Here is a 20,905-nt window from a genome sequence, read left to right on the forward strand (position 1 = left end):
AATCCATGCACTGTATAAACCAGAATGTAATTTTAGATACTGTGGTTTTATATCATAGATGACTCCGTTTTAGAAAGAACTTGCCTAACTGTAAGAGTATATTTTCTTAGAAAATAAATTTATTTTGATATTTAAACGATTTTAACATTTCATTTGGGTAATTTTTATTTGCAAATATTTTATTTTTAAAAAACATCCATCACATTTCTCTAGTTATGAAAAATATGGTGAAGAAAGTGTGTCCCAATATTGATAAATGATTGCCACTTTATTGTGACCACTTCCAAAGAACTTTATTACAAAATAATTAGGAAAAAGAAGGAAATTATATTATTGTTCATAAGTTAGCCCAGGTCACTAATAATTTAATAAATATTTCTTAACATTTATTTTGTGCTTGGTACTGTAATAGTCATTAGGTATGCTCTTGGGAAAACAAAACCAAAGTCAGCAAAATAGGCCATTGAACAACTGTTTTTCATGTAGTCTTCCCACTGACTTTTATGCATTTTACTCTGAATATTTTGGCTTACCACTCAGAATATAATTATTTTAAACTTTATGTGTATTTCTAATGAGCGTCTGTATCTGATTTCTTGGCCAACTGAAAGTACCAAGGGATTTCTGTAAGTCACATGTACTGACATTACAGACAATAACAAATTTATACAGGTAGAGGCCACACTAGCCAAAGGATAATGAAAATAATTTAAAATATTATTTCTCTGGCTTTGCCCCCGTCTGCTGCATGAGAGCATCGTTCTTACCTATCTTCCGGTTTCTTCTTTTTGGCTGCCCCAGGTCTTAACTGAAGTATGTGGGGTCTAGTTCTTCATGCAGGGATCGAACCCGAGCCCCCTGCATTAGGTGCTCAGAGTCTTAGCCACTGGACCACTAGGAGAATTCCCCCCAATATTTCTGAGAGTCCCCTGAGGATATCTCAGGCAGAGTTTCTTAAAATGATGCTTCTCTCCTCCATTTCCAGGTCATTGTGGTGGCAGCATCCAGCAGAGCCAACCAGGGCATTAGCGGTGTCACAGGTGGCAGCCAACAGCCCTGTGACTGATGTCCACCTAATTCTGGAACCATGGTTCTTTCAGTTCCCACAGAAGTTAGATGATAACCTTTTACATTAGGGTAGGCTAAACTGCTGTAATTATAAGTAAGCAGGTAAGTTGCTCACTCAATCATGTCTGACTCTTTGCAACCCTTGGACTGTAGCCCGCCAGGCTCCTCTGTCCATGGAATTTCCCAAGCCAGAATACTGAAGTGGGTTGCCATTTCCTACTCCAGGGGATCTTCCCAACCCAAGGATCGAACCTACATCTCTTGCATCTCCTGCATTGGATGCAGATTCTTAAGCTGAAACAAAAATGCAGTGGTGGGGGGAATATAAAAACATTTGTCTTTAGCATAACAGTCCAGGTTAGTGTTGACTTCATCAAGAAATGTTTCTCAAACAACCGTGTAAGAAGAAATGGGGCTCTGCCCATCTGTAATATGTAGATTCCAAGGTTGCTCTGCTCCCTGCCCTCCTAGCCACAGGACGAGAGAAGAGCCTGTGGGGAGATACACTCAAAATCCTCAGCTAATATTCTGCTGGCGGGAAGTGGACACATGGCCCTACCTCTTTCAGAAATGGACCGAGAAGCACCAGCTCCGGCTGGGCAACTCCCCAGCCAGCCTCTGTTATTTGCCTTTTTGTGAACAGCAAGCTGTCACCTCCACCCCTGTCCTGTTTCACCATCCTACACCTTTCATTGTAGCAGCCTCTCTCTGACACCCAGAGAAGCCGAGGGCATCATTGGTCACAGATTCTATTCCATCTCTACCCTAGGCAGATCCCTATTCCATCCATATAAACAAATTTCGTAAACCTTCACTACTCTTTTGAAATCCACTCTCCTTCCCACCATCCCCAGCGTTAAAGATGACCTGCCCTCCTACTGCAGAGTAAAGACAGAGGTCCTCACCTATGAACCACTCCAGCCTCTTCCCAACATGGCCCCTCTCCTTTTGATTCTATCTCAGAGGAAGATGCACCCCAGCTTCTTTCTTGATCTCACTCTTCTTTCTCATCTTATCCTTGTCTATCTCATACAGGATCGTGTTCCCATTAAGTATTCCTGCTTCCTCATAATTTGAATCTCATTATCTCTCCAGTAAAATGTTCAATCCTTGAGGCTATAAGCGTGCTTTCATTTAGCCTCATGCTATTTTTTATTCTCCCCATTTTTCTTTTTAAACCAGGCCTCAAAAGACTCCTTTATATTCAACTGTCCTGTCTTTCCTTCTTGTCTAAGCGTTTTGCAGTCTTTACAAAAAGGAACACACTAAGCTCTGCGTAGTTTCATATTCATTCAACAGTTCATACATTTATTGAGCTCCTTCTCTGCAGACACAGAGGGTTGAGCAGAACAAAATAAAAGCTTTGTTCTCTTGGAATTTACATTTTAGTAAGGAAAGGCAAGGAAAACATTTTAGTATTTGTTAGATGTGTCTGTGATATGTGCTAAAGAGAAAAATAAGTCATGAAAAGGGAGTTAGAAGGACATTGTTATTTTAAACGGGGTAGTGAAGAAAGGGCTCTCAGATAAATATTTGAGCAGAGACCTGAGGGAAGTGAGAAAGCTATCCACATGGATAACTGAGGGAAGAGCATTTCAGACAATGAAACAGCAAGTACTAAGGCCCTGAGGCAGGAACATATCTGCACCCAGGAAGGATAGTAAAAGGGCCTGATGTGACTGGAGCAGAACAGGGGAAGGAGGGACGGAGCAGATGAGGCCAGAGAGGCAGCTGGAGCCAGAACCACAGGGCCTGGTAGGCCAAGGTAAGAATTCTGATGGGGGCCAACAGAGGAGTTTCAGCAGAGGAATGACCATATAGTCCAGTAGTCATGTCCAGATGTGAGAGTTGGGCCATGAAGAAGGCTGAGCACCTAAGAACTGATGCTTTTGAACTGTGGTGTTGGAGAAGACTCTTGAGAGTCCCTTGGACAGCTAGGAGATCAAATCAGTCCATCCTAAAGGAAATCAGTCCTGAATATTCATGGGAAGGATGGATGCTGAAGCTAAAGCTCCAATATTTTGGCCGCCTGATGTGATGAGCCAGCTCATTAGAAAAGACCCTGAAGCTGGGGAAGATTGAGGACAGGAGGAGAAGGGGGTGACAGAGGATGAAATGGTTGGATGGCATCATCGACTCAATGGACATGAATTTGAGCAAACTCCAGGAGGTGGTAAAGGACAGGGAAGCCTGGCGTGCCGCCGGTCATGGGTTCACAAAGAGTTGAACACGACTTAGTGACTGAACAATGACAATGACCTGCTCTTTAAGGAGAAACTCTGAGTGATGTACGCAAAAAGAGCCAGAAAAGCAGAATGATCACTTAAGACACTGTGAGAATAATCTGGACAGAGCTGATCATCATCTGGATTGGTGAGGTGTCTGTGAAAGTGGCAAGGAATGATTTTGATTGCTGATATATTTCTAAGAGTTGACAGGCTGTATAGTGCTGGGACCTACCACCTGCCCCTCCAGCGGAGTTTCTCCTCCACGTTCCACCTTTCTTTGCCTTGCTTTAGGGCCCGGGAGGCTGAGCCATACAGGTTGCATCATTTCTGACTTCCCTTTGGGTTTGGCTCATGAGAGACTCCTGCGGAAAATCCGAAGTCTGGGTGAGCATGAGGTCAGAGTACAGTTTTCCCGGCTTCCTCCCTGCCACCAGAGGTTGCTGTGAGTGTCCACCTGCGACCACACCTTGATGGTTACCCTGTGTGGATGCCAGGAAACCTGTCCTTGTCCACCCGTCTTCACACCAGGCGAGTAATGCTGGTTCCTGCAGTTGCCAGCTCAAGGGTGAACCACTATTCTTTATTGGTTTTCTTGAACTTCGCCCACAACTATATAAATAGTCCCTTTAATAAGCTTTCCTCAAACTCTTGTGCTCTTGATTCATACTGGGAACTAGGGCGTCTAATGCAGTAAAAACAGCAGAACATTTTGTTTATCACTGTTATTTACTTGTTTTTCTCTCCAGTAAAATGTTCAATCCTTGAGGACAGAAGCTGTTATATTCCTGTTTCTAGTCCCATGACGTGAAGTAGGTAGAGCTTATTATAGCTGTATCAATGAGTTTTCTATGTAATGATCACACCTGAGTCCTTAGGAATTGTCTACATTATATTTTATTTGAAAGATGAATCAAAAGTAGGATATGTGTGTGTGTGTGTGTGTGTGTATCCATCTTAGTGCTCATAAGCTCCACCTCGTTGGATAATTCAATTCCCTGGGGTCAAAAAGACTTTTAACAAAAAGTTGAGTAAAGCTTTTTGAGTCGAGTAAAGAAAAAGCTTTCTTCTTCTTCTTTTTTTTTTTTTCTATACAGTATGCCCTTGTTGGTTATCCATTTTAAATATAGCAATTTGTACATGACCTTCCCAAACTCCCTAATTATCCCTTCCCCCCCGCCAGCCCCGGCAACCCTAAGTTTGTCTTCTAAGTCTGTGAGTCTCTTTCTATGTTATAATTAAGTTCATTTGTATCATTTCTTTCTAGAGTCCACATATGAGGGAGGTCATAGGGCAGTTCTCCTCCTCTGTCTGACTGACTCACTCAGGGTGACACTCTCTAGGTCCCTCCATGTTGCGGCAGATGGCATTGTCTCATCCTTTGTAATGGCTGAGTATGTTTGTACTGCATCTTTATCCATTCCTCTGCCGATGGACATTTCATTTGCTCCCGCGTCTTCACTGTTGTAAACAGTGCAGCAGTGAACACTGGGGTGCATGTATCCCTTTGGATCATATTTTTCTCTGGATATATGCCAGGAGTGGGATTGCGGGGTCATATGGTAGCTCTATTTTTAGTTTTTTAAGGAACCTCCATACTCTTCTCCATAGTGGCTGTACCAATTTACATTCCCACCAACAGTGTAAGAGGGTTCCCTTCTCGCCACACTCTCTCCACCATTTGTTTGTGAATTTTTTGAGTAGCTTTCTTATTCATTGTTCTCATGAAGATATCTAAACACTGGTATGTTGATTTTACCAATTGTTTCTGAACTGGAAAGAAATTGAATTTGTTCCCACTTTCTTAAGAACATAAATTTTTTTTCCTGTAACTTTAAAGGTGGATTATGATATATTACAGCTGCCTGTTAAGTTACTGACTTTTATTTGCATAACATTTTAATAGCATTTATTTCTATTAGATTTGGTTATATACAATCATGAGATTATCAGTTTGCATTGTTTTCCTACCAGTTTTTTGGTTTTAGTACTACATTTTGTTACTGATGTTTTCTGTCCATCTAAAGAATATTTTACCTTAACATATTTTTAATTATCATTTTGTGTCTTGCTCTTTTCTTTCTTCCTTTCTTTTTGACCTTGACTTCATTCTGTTATTTTCTTTTGGCTAGACCTTAAAGAGTAGGCTGAACAGCCTTGAGGTATAGTTTTAATAAAAGGTTTGCTGAGTAATCATTTGGTGTAAAATCCCAACCAAATCCATTAATAGGAAAAAGAAAGCAATATCTTTTCAAGGTTAACTTTCTTTATACTTGCTCACATTCAATAACACACACTCACTGCACTCATTTAATTATTACCTCAATTCAACTATAGTTTAAGGTCCATATTTCTAACAAGGAAAACAAAAAAATACATAAATTTATGAGTAGATTGTCAAAGAATATAGTTGTTAAAGATAAATTAGAACCATGGAGTTTTGCTTATATAAAATTGAGCCAATACCTCAGGAAAATGACTAGGAATACACTATTAATTGTATAGTTTGTTATTGTTTTTTAACTAAAAAAACAGAGCCTTCTTTCTCTTCTCCTTTTTAAATTTTTGGCATCATTTAACATTCTCACAACCTAAATAAATATAGTCTTTTTTTTAAGATAAATGTTATATATGTGAAAAAACTTATATATCTGGTGGGTTTTAAAATGAATTTAAGGAACTGCTCTGATGATCCAGTGGCTAAGACTCTGCGCTATCAATGCAGGGGGCACAGGTTCTATCCTGGTCAAGGAACTAGATCCCACACTCTGCAGCTAAGAGATCACATGGCAGAGCTAATACCTGGCACAGCCAAAAATTAACAAATAAAAATAAATAAAATGAATTTGAAAACTGAACAAGTACTTGACTTCACTGAAGTCAGGGTGCTTTTGGAATGTATGGGACTCTAGCAGCTCAAGTCTATTTGAGAACTAGTATCTCAGGGAGTATCACCAAGCATTAACTACCCGTACAGTTCCTTTCACCTCTATTCAACTCTGTCAGGTAAATTATGACTGTTTGTGGAGTGTTGTTTTTCATTCTTATCCATTTCGAAGATCACAGCCATAATGTGAAATAGTAAAATGGTGAAAATATGAAATAATGAAAAAATAACAAGCATTGACTTAAGTCATTTATTTTTCTGAAAGTTTCCTAAACTTCCAGAAGACCAGTTAACTTAAGCTGCCACTTTCCCAGGAAAGAAGGTGGTAAGGTTTACACTGAAATCCTCGTGTTGAGTGCAAGAGGGAGAGGGGGAGAAATGAAAAGATTGATCTGACAGCAACCTCTTGTTTGAAAATCTGCCTTTTCTGGCTTCATTGTAGACTATGGCCCTGTGCCCATTTCCCAGCTCAGCCTCTTGCACAACTTACTTATTTTGGCCCTCAGTAAAAGGAGAGGAGTTTGCTGTGTTATTTATTTTTGAACTCTGCCCCATGGAGCACTGGGATTTCTTAGAGTCTCCTCAAGAGCCCTACAGTGAGTAGAGTGGAAGGACCAACAAGAGCAGGGTGTGTGTTTTTTTGTAGTTGTTTTCAATAAAGACTTGTTTAGTTCAAAAAAACTTGATCACCTCCAGGGTCCCTTCTAGCCCTATAAAAGTACACTGTTTTGTTTCCAGGTTTTTCGCTTTCATTTCTCTTTGAGAGGATAACCTTGTGAATACAGTTGAAAGGTAAAAGTACTAAATTAATATTTGATTTGGAAAGGCTAAATGAATGAACTTGTGTGAGAGCTTCACTTTGCTTTTAAAAGAAGGGGAGGCAGCAAGAGAAAACACACAGGATTTTAACCCTGGATAAAAATCTCCATACTGGGACAAAAAGCTTGGAATTGGCAGCAGTGAGGGAGTAAAGTAACTCATGAAAAGTGAAAAACTGAAGAGAATATTTAGTCTAACTCTTTTTTAAAATTTGAGATGATAATCATAAATTGGTTTCATTGTATTTTAAATGTAGATAATGTGCTATTTTGGAGAAGGAAATGGCAACCCACTCCAGTGTTCTTGCCTGGAGAATCCGGGGGACGGGGGAGCCTGGTGGGCTGCCGTCTCTGGGGTCGCACAGAGTCAGACACGACTGAAGTGACTTAGCAGCAGCAGCAGCGGCAATGTGCTATTTGCTTTGGGCAGTTTATTAAGCTCTTAAGTGAAGTAAATTGGGCTTCCCAGGTGGCTCAGTGGTAAAGTGTCTGCCTGCAGTGCAAGAGACACGGGTTCAACCCCTGGGTTGGGAAGATCCCCTAAAGAAGGAAATGGGAACCCACTCCAGTAGTCTTGCCTGGGAAATCCCATGGACAGAGGAGCCTGGCAGGCTACAGTCTGTGGGGTCACAACAAATCAGACACGACTGAGCAAGTACACACACACACACACATACACACAAGGTAAATTACTCTTCATATGTCACAACACATTGTTTCAGAAGTTATTCATGGCTGTTAATTGATTTGTCCAAACAGAAAACTGTTAAAGCTACCTGAGTTATAGTTTCATATTTATAAAATACCCAAAGAAGCATCTGTATTAAAACTAAATAGGTCAGTTTTTTAACTAATTATAGAGACCTAATTTTTTTTTTTGTCAACTTATTGTGATGAGAATAGGGAAGTAGTGGTTATTCTTGGACCTCACGTTCAGCAATTCCTCACATTCCTTTCTGTACATGGTAAAATTGGATAACAGCATCAATTCGAGAGCCAGGCAGCCTGGATTCAAATTCTAGCTAAATGAACTTGAATAAGTCATTTTACCCCTCTGTGCCACCAGTTCCTGATAGTTATATACTTATGTATAAATGTTGTGGGGGATAAGTGAATTAATATATGTGATGCTCTTAGCACAGTCTCTGGCCTATAGTCGGCATGATTTTTTGTGTTAGCTATAATTATATTATTGAGAAAGCAGAGATTTTAACCCTTAATGAAAATCCAACCTATGTGAGTGATAAAAGAGTCTGTATGCTTAGGGAGGTGGAAAGGTATAAATTTGTGAGAATGAGTTCAAGAAAAATGAATATGGCACCATTCTGTGAGAAGGATTGCTACAGAGACACAGAGTCTCAGGGACCTTATAGGATGCTCTAGTCCAGACAAGAGGTAAAAATATCCGGAATTACTCTCTTAGTCCATTCAGACTGCTATAACATAGACAGACTAGTTTATAAACAACAGAAATTTATTCTCACAGTTCAGGAGGCTAAGATGTCTAAGATCAAAATGCGGGTAGATTCTGCGTTTGATGCAGGCCCTCTTCCTGGTTGATAGATGGCCGTCTTTTTGCTGTGTCACCAATCACATTCGTGAGGACTCATGATCTAATAACCTCCACATTTGGGGTTAGGATTTCAAAATACGAATTTTGAGGGAACACAAATATTTGGTCTATTGCATCGACTCTTACAGTATTAGAGAAGAAGAAGGAAAAGGATATGTAAAAGATTACAGGCTTACATTTAGGGGAGGAGGAAGGAGATACTAACCTTAGACTTTCAAAGTGGGTGACTAGCATTATGGATGTAACAAATCCAGGATCAGTCTTTGGTTTCCAAAGACTGATATATTGAGAAATAAGGAATGCAAGATTTAAAAGACTAATAAAGATTAAATGTGGTCATATCATACTATATGGTTTCTATAATAATTAAACAGTTAATAGTCTTCATAAGGAAGCATGTAATAAGATCTTTTAAAGAATTTTCCTCTAGTTAAGAAAAATATGTCCTATTTTTTCATTTAGGTTCCTGCATTATACTGTATTAAGCCTAGAGGTTTGTTATCGTTCATTTCTTGTATCCCAGGACAACTGATGTGGTGATATGAGGAAGTCAGGCGTAAAACCTGTTGGGAATTAAACCATCGCCTTCTTCATTTAATCCAGCATACTATGTATGATATATATGACTATTCAGAGTCACAAATAATGTTGGTCTATTATTTCATAAGTATTTTTATTATTTGCAGGTTCGATGGATGATGTACTGGATTGTCTTTGCCCTGTATACTGTAATTGAAACAATAGCAGATCAAACAGTAGCTTGGTAAGTTCTAGCATTGAGAAATGTCCATAATGTAGACTCTTATCTGGTGTCCTGAGTTCTTATCCTGCTCTTGCTGTTAACTAAGAGAATTTTTTTAATAAATTTTTTAAAATTTTATTTGTTTGGCTATGTCATGTCTTAGTTGCAGCATGTGAGATCTTTGTTGCATCGCGGGGCATCTTTCCTTGTGACGCGCAGACTTCGTTGTTCTGCGACATGTGGGTGGGATCTTAGTTCCCCAAACAGGGATCAAACTCATGCCCCTGCAGTGCAAGGAGGATTCTTAACCACTGGACCACCAAGGAAGTCCATCCCTAACTAAATGAATTTCATCAGTCTACCCGATTATCCCTTGTATCATTTCCTTTACCTGGTTTCCCCACAAGGACATCACCTTCCTTATGGAATCCCCCACGTATAGGCAGTTCATCCTCCCGCCCACATGCCACTTCCTCCCGCCCTCCTCCCACACACCTCCCAGGATCTCGGAACAGAGAAAACATGGTTGTCATCTTTTTTCCACACTGGTGACTACAGACTATTTTTTCTTTATTAATATTTCCTAAGCAAACTCCCATTTTGCTTCTGCTTTTAGCACTTCCCTCCCGTCCTTAAAATTGTCATCCACAAACATTCAAACTGGATGACATCAAGTCCACATGGCCACCACACGCTCCCAACACAGCTCCTTGACTGCCCTATTCCAAACAGCATGAAGCAGGATTGAAACATGTTTCTAACCTCAAGGATCGAACATTTTACTGAGAAGTCATACTTAGTGGAACAACCTCAATCTCCTTGAGCCATATTTCAGTAGTGTATTTCCAGCTGTACCTTGCCATCACTTGGAGAAGTCGTTTTTTCAAACTCTAAACTTTTACTACCTCGCCACTATCTTCAACCACCCTTACTGCACAAACCCCCAACTTAAATCAGCCCAACAACACTCCTCTTTTCTTCTTTACCCAGGCTACCAACTGAGCTGAAAAGAAATCGCTCGGTTGCTCATATAGGTATCAATTTGAAAGTCACCATTCCTTTTACTTGCTTTTGGTCAGTGGCTACTTCCATTCCCTCCTGTTTCTGTTTCAGATCTTTACTGTTCTCTGCTTTAACTGTCTTTCTGACTTTTTAAGTCTCATCATATTCTCATAGCACACTAGGTCACATTGGATGGCTCAGAAAAAAATAGAAGTCATGAGACTTAAATGTTCTTCACAACCAACCCTTATGTATCAACTTCTCTGTATCTGCATCCATCTTTCTCTTCCTCCTTCTGTCCCACAGTTCATTTTTCTGTTATATTTTGGTAAAGGGGTTTGGGAAGGTTTTTTGTTTGTTTGTTTGTTTTTAAGTGACAGAACAGGTTCTAAACCATGCTAGGCATTCTAGGGCTCTTAAGTTTCCATGTTCTCTCTTTAAATGCATCTTTTTTCTGGTTGAAAATTTACATGTATATAGTATTAAAAAGTAAACAAAGTAGAAAAAACTTGTCATGAGCAACGAAAGTCCAGAGACTCCCCTGTAACTGCACTGTGCAGAAACCCTTCATCATCTATACAGCAGTCGGTCCTCACTGCCCCCTGCCCACCTGTCTCATCAGAAGAGCCCAGATTTTTTATCACGTATCTTAGTAGTGCATCGGTCACAGGATGCTTGTTCCCTTGTGCTATATTACTTAACTTTTGGTATGGCTACAAACAACCCTAAAAGCACAATGGGTTAAAAAAACAAACATTCATTTCTTGCTCAGGGTACTTGAAGACAAATAGTCAGCTGCCAGCCTTGCTGAGCTCAGCTCAGTTTTAAGCATCTTGTTCATGGACCAAGGCTGAAGAAGCAGATATTCTCATGACAGGAAGCAGAAGTTGAAAGCAAGAGGTTGGGGGGTATTGAAGTGAGGGAGTCAAAGGACATTTAAAGCTTTTCTTTGCATTTAGCATATGTTGCACTCACATTCTGTTGCGCAGAGCAGGTCACATGACTAAGCCCACAGTCCTTGCTTGAGGAAGTGTAGTCAGCCTATGGGAGAGGATGCTGAAAAACCCAAGTGGGAAGGGGCACGGGTGTATAACCCTAATTTCAGGTTACCACAATGGAAATTCCGTTTTCCTTCCAAGTGAACAACTTAGGTCTGTCAAGTGCTGCAATTCTGGCCAAATGAAATTGGAGGGGGACGTTTTCTGGGAGCTCTAAGAGAAGGAGATGTGCATATGGGGTAACGTTGCACACTTGAAGCTTATAAATGCTTAAAAACACACCTAACACTTGGGAGGTATGTCCTGCTGATGCCATGGCAGCTAGGCTCTGCAGACAGGGTGGGTGCACCTTACTGTCCTGGTTAAATGCTTTTAATGACCTCTGCCAACAAAGGTCCATCTAGTCAAGGCTGTGGCTTTTCCAGTAGTCATGTGTGGATGTGAGAGTTGGACTATAAAGAAAGCTGAGCACCGAAGAATTGATGCTTTTGAACTGTGGTGTTGGAGAAGACTCTTGGACTGCAAGGAGATCCAACCAGTCCATCCTAAAGGAAATCAGTCCTAAATATTCATTGGAAGGACTAATGCTGAAGCTGAAACTCCAATACTTTGGCTACCTGATGCAAAGAACTGACTCATTGGAAAAGACCCTGATGCTGGGAAACATTGAAGGCCGGAGGAGAAGGGGACAACAGAGGATGGGGTGGTTGGATGGCATCACCGACTCAATGGGCATGAGTTTGAGTAAACTCCGGGAGTTGGTGATAGACAGGGAGGCCTGGCGTGCTGCAGTCCACGGGGTTGCAAAGAGTCAGACACGACTGAGCAACTGAACTGAACCGAACCTGAACTGAATGACCTCTCTGAACTGCTCCAGTTAGTTTGGCAGCTTGTCTGCCTTTGCCTATAGAGAGCAATCTTGGAGCTTCCTTGGCTGTCCAGTGGTTAAGATGCTCCCTTCCAATGCAAGGGGTGCAGGTTTGATTCCTGGTCTCAGATCCAACATCCATGGAGGTGCAGCCCAAAAGTAAACAGTTTTTTTTAAAAATGTACATGAATGGAACAACTGTGAACTAGAAGTTGTGAATCGCTGCAAGGGGACAGGCTGCTCTGATCTATATAATTAGTGAGATTCATTTGTCAGTTCAAACTTAGTTGTTTTCCTGATCACAACTTCTTACCTGTGAAAGCGTAACACAGTGACTGAACTTTAAAAAAAATTTTGTGTGTGATTTCCTCATTGTCTGTAGTTTATTTTCACCAGCATTCTTTTCAAATTTTTTCTTGTCAGGTTCCCCCTCTACTATGAGCTTAAGATTGCTTTTGTCATATGGCTACTCTCTCCTTATACCAGAGGAGCAAGTTTAATATATAGAAAATTCCTTCATCCACTACTTTCTTCAAAGGAAAGGGTAAGATGTATAAATTATTTCCACAAATCATTTGTTAGAAATGTGTTTCATCGTCACATGTTGCATGCTATAAAATGAGTGAAAACTATTGTATTAAGGGGGAAAGTCCTAGTTTTCAGCTTCTTGACATTCTTTTTAAATAAAATTAATATCTATGGGCTTGATTTTTTTTTCCAGGAAATTGATGATTATATTGTCCAAGCTAAAGAACGAGGCTATGAAACTATGGTAAACTTTGGGCGGCAAGGTTTAAATTTAGCAGCTACTGCTGCCGTCACTGCAGCAGTGAAGGTAATTTTTTATTTACCTTTTTTTTAATCCAGTGTCACATTGCCAGTGAACAAAGTAGGGTGGCTTTTTATTTCAGATCATTATAAATTTTGGCACAAATTTACCTTCTGTTTATTTTTATAATATTAGAAAACAACAAGTAGACTATTTTAAAGATATTTTAACATGTCTCTATAATTGTTGGGTATTTTGAACTCTTAATTGATGACAGAATGAGAGATGGTAATAAAACATACTGGAAAAATGTCATTTTGTCATAATCTTCCTACTTTATAACCTTAAAATAGTTTTGAGTAAATAACCTTTAGTAAAGATGACCATTCTTTCTTTCTCTGTCTTTGGTGTTTTTTTCCCTCTCTCTCTCCATGGCAATATCTTGGTAGGATTTCTGGCTTACATCTGCACCCATACTTCAACCAATTTGAGGTAACTGATTATTCAAAATAAGGCATGAAAAATTTCTGTTCTTAAAACTTAAGATTTTACTTAGCCAATTACTAATGTCATGCGTTGTGTTTTGCAAGCCAAATTATCAAAGGAATGCCTTCTGTGAAAATCCGCATTATGGCTTTTGGATTTCTTTGCATGTAGTAATTAGTGTGGTTGATTTTAAATCCCATGGCATTATTGGTTTTGGTGTGTAGTATGTGGAAAGAAAATAGGTTTCAGCTTCAGAAAGTTCTGAGTGTGACTTCCCAAATAACCATCAGCCTTTTACTTAACTTCTGCTTTGGGAGGATGGCAGGGAGGAGAAAATGAGGCAGAGGAGAACTAAAGTCCTTGTCTGCTATATAAAAAAGTAGAGGTTTTAAAGTGGTTGTCCAGGGGGATGGAGAGAGGGGACCAAAGGTTTATTGCTTTCTTTGTTATAAAATTTAGCATTATTTAACATCACAAATCAAGTACATGTTATTTATTTACACCCCCAAGAAGATGCTTTATGAATTTTCCGTACTTAAAAGCAACATTCAACCTGACTCTGTGGTGAAAAACTAAAAACTAAATTTCAACATCAAAAATTGTTTAGGAATATAGACATTATAGAGCACTGTTTTAGGAAACAGACACACACAAATCTCATTTGCCATCTTCACTTCAACACTTAAATATGGTTTATAATCCTACCTACTCTGTGAGACTCGTATTGTAACTGTTTTGTGGGATATTTATTTTATTTTGACTTACTACTTCCAACCTCTGCATGAGGAACCAGAAACCCCAACTGTATTATCTTTCTTCATTCCTTCGTTTATTTTTATTTTATACATACTTTGCTTGCTGCCATCAGTATTTAACATCCTATATGTATATTTAACAGATATTTAATGTATTGACCATCTAGGTATGTATTTAATGCCTACTATATGGTAGGTGCTTGGGATGTAGCAATGAACAAACAGATACAGTCCTTACCCTTTCAGGCCACTACTGTCAAGCTGAATGTCTGTATCCACTAGCTGAAAATTTTACCTCATCTTTGGTTGCTTAGAGCCTACCCCTTGCCCTCCACTATTTAAAAAAAGCATTATCTAGTAATTCCCTGGTGGTCCAGTGGTGAGGATTCCATACTTTCACTGCAAGGGCCAGGGTTCAATCCCTGGTCAGGGAACTTAGATCCCACAAGCCTCAGGGTGCAGACCAAAAAAATAAATAAAAAATAAAATAAGCATTATCTTACTGAAACACCTTTTGGTAGAAAGACTATAAAAATGATCCCATACTTATATTTCTCTAACTTCTTTGTGATCTATTGCTTGTCTTTATTTATACATTTAACAAATTAAAATCACCTCCCCACTTCAAAGGCAGGAAACAGCATAAAAATTATCTAAGTTACCATTGCAAAACAAACCCACTGTAACTTGAATTCACTTTGGAACTCTCTCTTTTCGCTTGTGATCTTGTGATCCTTTTGTTGTCAAGTTCACTGTGTATAGTGAGCTTGATATGATGAGGCAACCCTCATCATTCTCCCGATGAGCAGAGGAATGTTGGCATCAACCATACTGGATTGTATTCATGAGAAATGGTTGTTAAATATGCTGAACACAGCATAATGTTAACACTATTTGCCTCAAGTTTTACTGTGCCTGTTTTAAAGTAGGGGAAATTAGTTTTATCTCTGGAGATGTCAAGGAAAGGCAGCAACTGTGATGGAATAATCACTGAACCAGACATTTCCTACTAAAGAATAAATTGAAACTGAAATAGGAAATAGGTCAAGTTTAAGGAGAAACTGCAGGAAAGCTAACAGTAAGACTTGAGAATTATTAAACTTTTTTTTTTTTTTTTTACAATATATGGTTTGTTAAAAATATCTTTCAGACTAAAAATACTGAACTCTCAGTGTGACCTTTAAAGACTGGCAATACCCCTGGCTAGGTTTCCCAAGTTGAATCGCCTGAGCATGTTAAAGATGAAACTAGGAAATCTAATCAGAACATTTATTACACCGTAAAGCAATTTTCTGAAAATGTTACTCAGTTCTGTGACCTCATTACCCGGCATCTGTTCACAAGGTCAGTGTCCAAGTTTATTTTGGCTGAGCAAAGCACAAACATATGAAGGAGCTTCAAGGATTTTGCTGAGGATGTTCAACGTCCCGTAGCTTTCACATGAGAAATGCCAGCGGCGTTTGTACAGACGAGCAACACTTCTGCTGAATGAAGGACAGACGAAGAAGAAAACTGTTAGTCGTATTAAGCACCTCTTAGGATTTTCTCTAGCAGCCTTTTCTTGGTGAATTCTTTAGCAGATATTATTTTTTAAAGAAATCAATTATCACAGAAATGAGTGCCTTCAGTTAAAATTTCTGAAATCTTATTGACTGTAAATAATGACGGTTATGTCAGAAATCCTGACATCTTGCTGTCTGTTTTTATGGCTTTCTATTTGTGAAAGAATTTGAGGAGATTCAGCTGCTTAGTATCATCTGTTTAAAAAAGAGAGCACTTCTTCAGACAATGGAGAAGATCATATTTTTTTTTCTCTGCAATCTAGGGAAGCACAATGTTATAATGAAAGTTGAATTTTGTAGCAGTTGAGTTGTCAGCATTTTTCAGCCCTGATTCTGTCACTAATTAGCCATGAGATTTAGGGCAGTCATCTGCACTGATCTCTCCAAGTATCCATGTTCTTACATGTAAAATGAAGGGGTAAAAACTGACTTCTAAAACTCCTACTCGAAAATGATGGTTCTCAACTGGGGGCAATTTTGGTAATGTCTGGAGAGATTTTGGGTTGTCACAACTGAGGCAGAGGTGCTGCTACTGGCATCTTAGGGAGAAGACAAGTATGCTGCTTCCAGAATGGCTTCTCAACACACAAAAAATTATCTAGACCAAAACAGTACTAGTGCTGAGGTCGAGAAACCCTGCTCTGAAAGTATAGTAAGTCAGAAAAGGCTTAAAGGATATGTAAATATGTACAGGTAATTTGGATGATGGGTTATAGATCATCTTTCTCTTTTACATTTTTCTCTGTTACAAACATTCTTCAATAAATATATATTGCTTTCATCTTAAAACCACGAAAGTATAGTACTCACTTAATGCAAATACAGTTAGTTCCATTCTTGGCTTGATCAGATTGTGTTAAATATCTATAAGGACAAGGCATTCCCCTAAAAACTGCAGACTATCCTTATTCTCAGTTATAATGTAGTATGTCAAGGATCAACAAGAAATAGAGCTTAATGACTACTCATTATTGATCAGTGTCCTAAAAATTATTCCATGAAGAATTGTTTGTATGCTTATAAGATTAAAAAGCATTGCTGATTGTATTTTTTAATTCTTAATTTAAAAATTCTATGAGGATAAGTTGAAGATTTTATACAAAGGTAATGATAAGCACAGTAAATTCCTCTTATTTAACACAAAATATGGGGCTTCCCTGGTGGCTCAGCGGTAAAGAATCCACCTGCAGTACTGGAGATGCAGGTTCAATCCCTGGGTCAGGAAGATCCCCTGGAGTAGGAAATGACAACCTACTCTAGTATTCTTGCTTGGGAAATCCCATGGACAGAGGGGCCTAACAGGCTATAGTCCATAGGGTTGCAAAAGTCCATGGACACAACTGAATGACTAAACACCACCACAGTAATTTTAATATAATATTTAACCAGGAAACAAAATACTTAAGCAAAGCAGAATGGTTGGGTATAAAGAGGTTAGAATTAGTCATACATCATGGTCCGTTTTTACAGATGCCAAACATAGACTTGGATTCTTGAGTAGACATGCAAATTTTCAGCCATCAGTGAGCTTCTGTGTGGGGCCAGCTTGGGAAGCTGCTTGTCGGCTAGAGCATTCTTTCCAGAGCTTGGACCCAGCCCTCCCACCCAGCCTACCTCATTCTTAGTTTCTTAAATAGATGTTTTGGGCTCATCTAAATTCAAACTCTGAGACCTCTGAGCTCCCTGAAGACAGGAACACTTGGTCTAATGATGTAAAATGTTCTACAGAATACTTTTAAATGACTTTTGTTTTCTCATTATAACCTTTCTGTTACTTTTCTCTTTGATTTTTAGGACTAAATTTAACAGACACAGTGTATATACAATTCTGTAGAGAATAGGATCTAAATGCCGGGATATAGAATTACCTTGTGGATAGTAACTCCCTTCTGACTTACCAAGACTGCTGTTTCCACACATATTTTCCTCCTCAGACTAGAACCTGTCTTCATTTTTCTTATACTTTTTAGCTTAATAGTGTATAAACCAAATGCAAGGAAATAAATCAAGCATTATTAATTTAAACAAAATATAAATACCTTTTAGTATTGTTTTGATAAGTGGCTATAATTTCCTGCTTGTGCCCTCAAAATGTAGAAACAGTTTTTCTTTTAATGATGGGAGTAAGGGATTTAGATACTGGAAAGATGATGAAGAAATAGGTCAGAAATTCTTATAGTGTATTATGTTAACAATTAAAACTTCATTATACCCTCTGTGATGACTTCTGGGATGGGGGGTGGTGGGAGGGAGTTTCAAGATGAAGGGGATATATGTATACTTATAGCTGAAATTAACACACTGTAAAGCAATTATCCTCCAATTAAGAAAAAAACTTCACTATTCCATCTATGACTGATTTTGTAATATAAAGAAATTTTTGAAAAAAATGGAAATCACTCATCTGCCTACACATTATACTGTTTTCATTTTTTAAATATTTATTCCTAACTGTAACCATACTGCGCACTTGCACCTATCTTTTGCATGATTTAGAATTCTGAGGTGGAGGGGAGGCATTTCCTCCTAACATTTTATTGCAAACATGATTCCCTTATTAATGGACTTTTTGTGCGGAATATATAAAAACTGGAGGGAATAGCTCTGCCTTTAAATGCAGTTATTTTATAATGACACCTCTCCTTTAAAGTGTTCACATTGGATACTTATAATTTATGTAGTATTTTTGAAGTTTGCAGTTGTGTAGTAGTTTCCCCGCCCCCCGCCGTGACGGGGTTGGGGGGGTGCTATTCTGGGCTCATTAGAAAACATACAGTGAAAAGAAATGATTTTTCAAAGTGATAATGGCTGCTGAAGTGCTATGAGTCCTCAAGGAGGGTACACAGCCTCTTTTTGCTTTTCCCTATATGGTACCTGGCCTTTTTTTTTGAGGATTGATAATACCAGGGCTAGAGGGTTGATTACTTAAGAGCTGCTCCTGACTGTATATAGATCACACGCATCTCGGTGTTGGTCCTTGCTCACCTTTCATGGAAACCTGAAGCAACCTCCTAGTGAATGGTGTAATCTACCCCTGTAGATACCCATGACCATACTTGTGGTTTGGTGCTGAACCTATCCATATAAACTCAATATGTTTACATTCAAACATGCTGCTATCTATAGAGAACTCTGTAGCAGTCATGAGTAATGAAAAAAAAAAAAGGCTTAAAAAGAATAGTTTACTTATTACATATTCAGTATCAGTCCTGTACCAGCTACACTCAGAGAACAGAGGAAGCCTAAGATTTGTCCCTCTCTTCTAGTTTCTTAAAATCTTGCCCCGAAGGCAAAATATATAAAGCACAGTCACAGAACTAACATTAATGTGTGAGTTCATTTGTGAGATACACCCTAAGTAATTAGTTGATGATAATCATTAAAGATACTGAAGTCTGTGGATGATTAAAGCTAGACTGATTCAACAGAACTTTGACTTATATGCATGCTGAGATGTACTTTATTTCTTGAGTGGGAGGGTTTGGGGGTTAAGAATATAGGATATTATGGATGTGTATTACCATCTGTTTAGCGATGGCAAAAAAAGTCAAGAATTGCTGAAAGGACACAGAACTACAAAGATCGGAACACAGAAAATGACAGTTCTGCGAAAACAAAGCATCTGTTTCAGACGAGCACTGGTCACTTCCTTTTAGGGTGTGTCTGAAGTCTTTTGTCATCCTCTATTTAATAAATAAATGATGTCTGATAAAAAAAAGTATAATAAATTAAACCTTGTCAAGAATGTTTAAGGATATGTGGAATCCAACTAATTTTATTGAGAATATAGATCCTTTTGGTGGCTCAGACAGTAAAGAATCCATCTGCAATCAGGAGACCTGGGTTCGATCCCTGGGTCAGAAAGATCCCCTGGAGAAAGGAATGGCAACTCACTCCAGTATTCTTGCCTGATGAATTCCATGGACAGAGGAGCCTGGCAGGCTACGGTCTATGGTCGCAAAGAGTCGGACATGACTGAGTGACTAACACTTTCACTTTTCACTAGACCCTTTAATTATGCTTTATCATAATTCAAAGACTGTGGTAGAAATTACAAAGCTTAAGTGGGCTATGGAAATGGTGTTCAGGTTTGACATTATAGGATATCACTAAGAGTAGCTAATCCAAGACTCATGAATCAAGACATTTTTCTTCAATGTAAAATACACATTAGCAGTAACATTGAGATGTTTGTAATGCCTTCGGCTTTGAAATTTAAAGATGAACCATTATGGATGAGTTTCTACAGTACCATTATAAGTAGAGGCAATCAAAAATTCACATGTGTGGGAAGAAGAAATAATAAGTGTAAAAAAACCTTTAGAAGAATATTTTTAATCCATCTATAAATAAGAAATGAGTCATCTGTATGCTATGCAAATTTTCAAAGTGGGTAAATTTAGAAATTATTTTTTTCTCTTTACAAAGCTTTATACTTTGAAAGGAAATGTATTTATGTCTGAAAAGTTCAGAAATGTTCCTTTCAAAGCTGTGCAATGATGAAAAGCATTGACCATTCTGCAGTGATGGAGATACTCTCTACGTGCACAGTCACTAGCCACATGTGGCAATTGAGCATTTGAAATGTAGCTTGTGCAATTAAGGAGCTGAATTTCTTCTTTCTCTCAATTTTAGTTAACTTTAAATACCCACTTGTGCCTAGTGTCTACCATATTGTTAAGGCTTTAAGTCAAATTGTATAGTAGTAGATATGCTTTGCCAGATGATGAATTCATTAACTGAATATCGTTTCATACTCAAGATTCTTTGGCTCTTAAATTTTTTTGTGTGGTGTTCTAGGTAGAGCCATTACCATTCCTAACTTGACTTAGCTTTGAAATAGCATCTCTTTTACTTTAAAAAAAGTTCTTGTGAATCATAAATATAAGCCTCAAAGTGCTAATTCTAGGAGAGAGCAATATTATGGATGATGTTTATAGTCAGGATAAGTTCATGATACTTTTTTTTTTTTTTACATTTTCAAGTTAAATTTAAAACAGAAATGTTTGGGAGTGAAATGTACTGATGTCTACAACTTGCTTTGAAATGCATTAAAAATTGATTGGTGGTTGGATAGATGGTAAATTAGTGATAAACCAGATACAGCAAAATATAAATGATATATGGGTATCCACTGTAGAAGTCTTTCAAC

The 20,905-nt window shown here is 38.5% G+C and overlaps 1 protein-coding gene across 1 annotated transcript in view; it reads left to right on the forward strand.

Moving 5' to 3' along the window:
• REEP3 (receptor accessory protein 3) overlaps positions 1-20,905 on the forward strand; it is a 98,539-nt gene that overhangs the window by 66,084 nt on the left and 11,550 nt on the right. The window contains exons 3-5 of the mRNA XM_043927025.1: positions 9,258-9,334; positions 12,605-12,725; positions 12,903-13,016. Of these exons, the coding sequence (XP_043782960.1) occupies positions 9,258-9,334; positions 12,605-12,725; positions 12,903-13,016 (312 nt within the window). The remainder of the gene's footprint in view (positions 1-9,257; positions 9,335-12,604; positions 12,726-12,902; positions 13,017-20,905) is intronic.

The sequence above is a fragment of the Cervus elaphus genome, chromosome 15, assembly GCF_910594005.1.
Source record: "Cervus elaphus chromosome 15, mCerEla1.1, whole genome shotgun sequence".
Taxonomy (NCBI): Eukaryota; Metazoa; Chordata; class Mammalia; order Artiodactyla; family Cervidae; genus Cervus; species Cervus elaphus.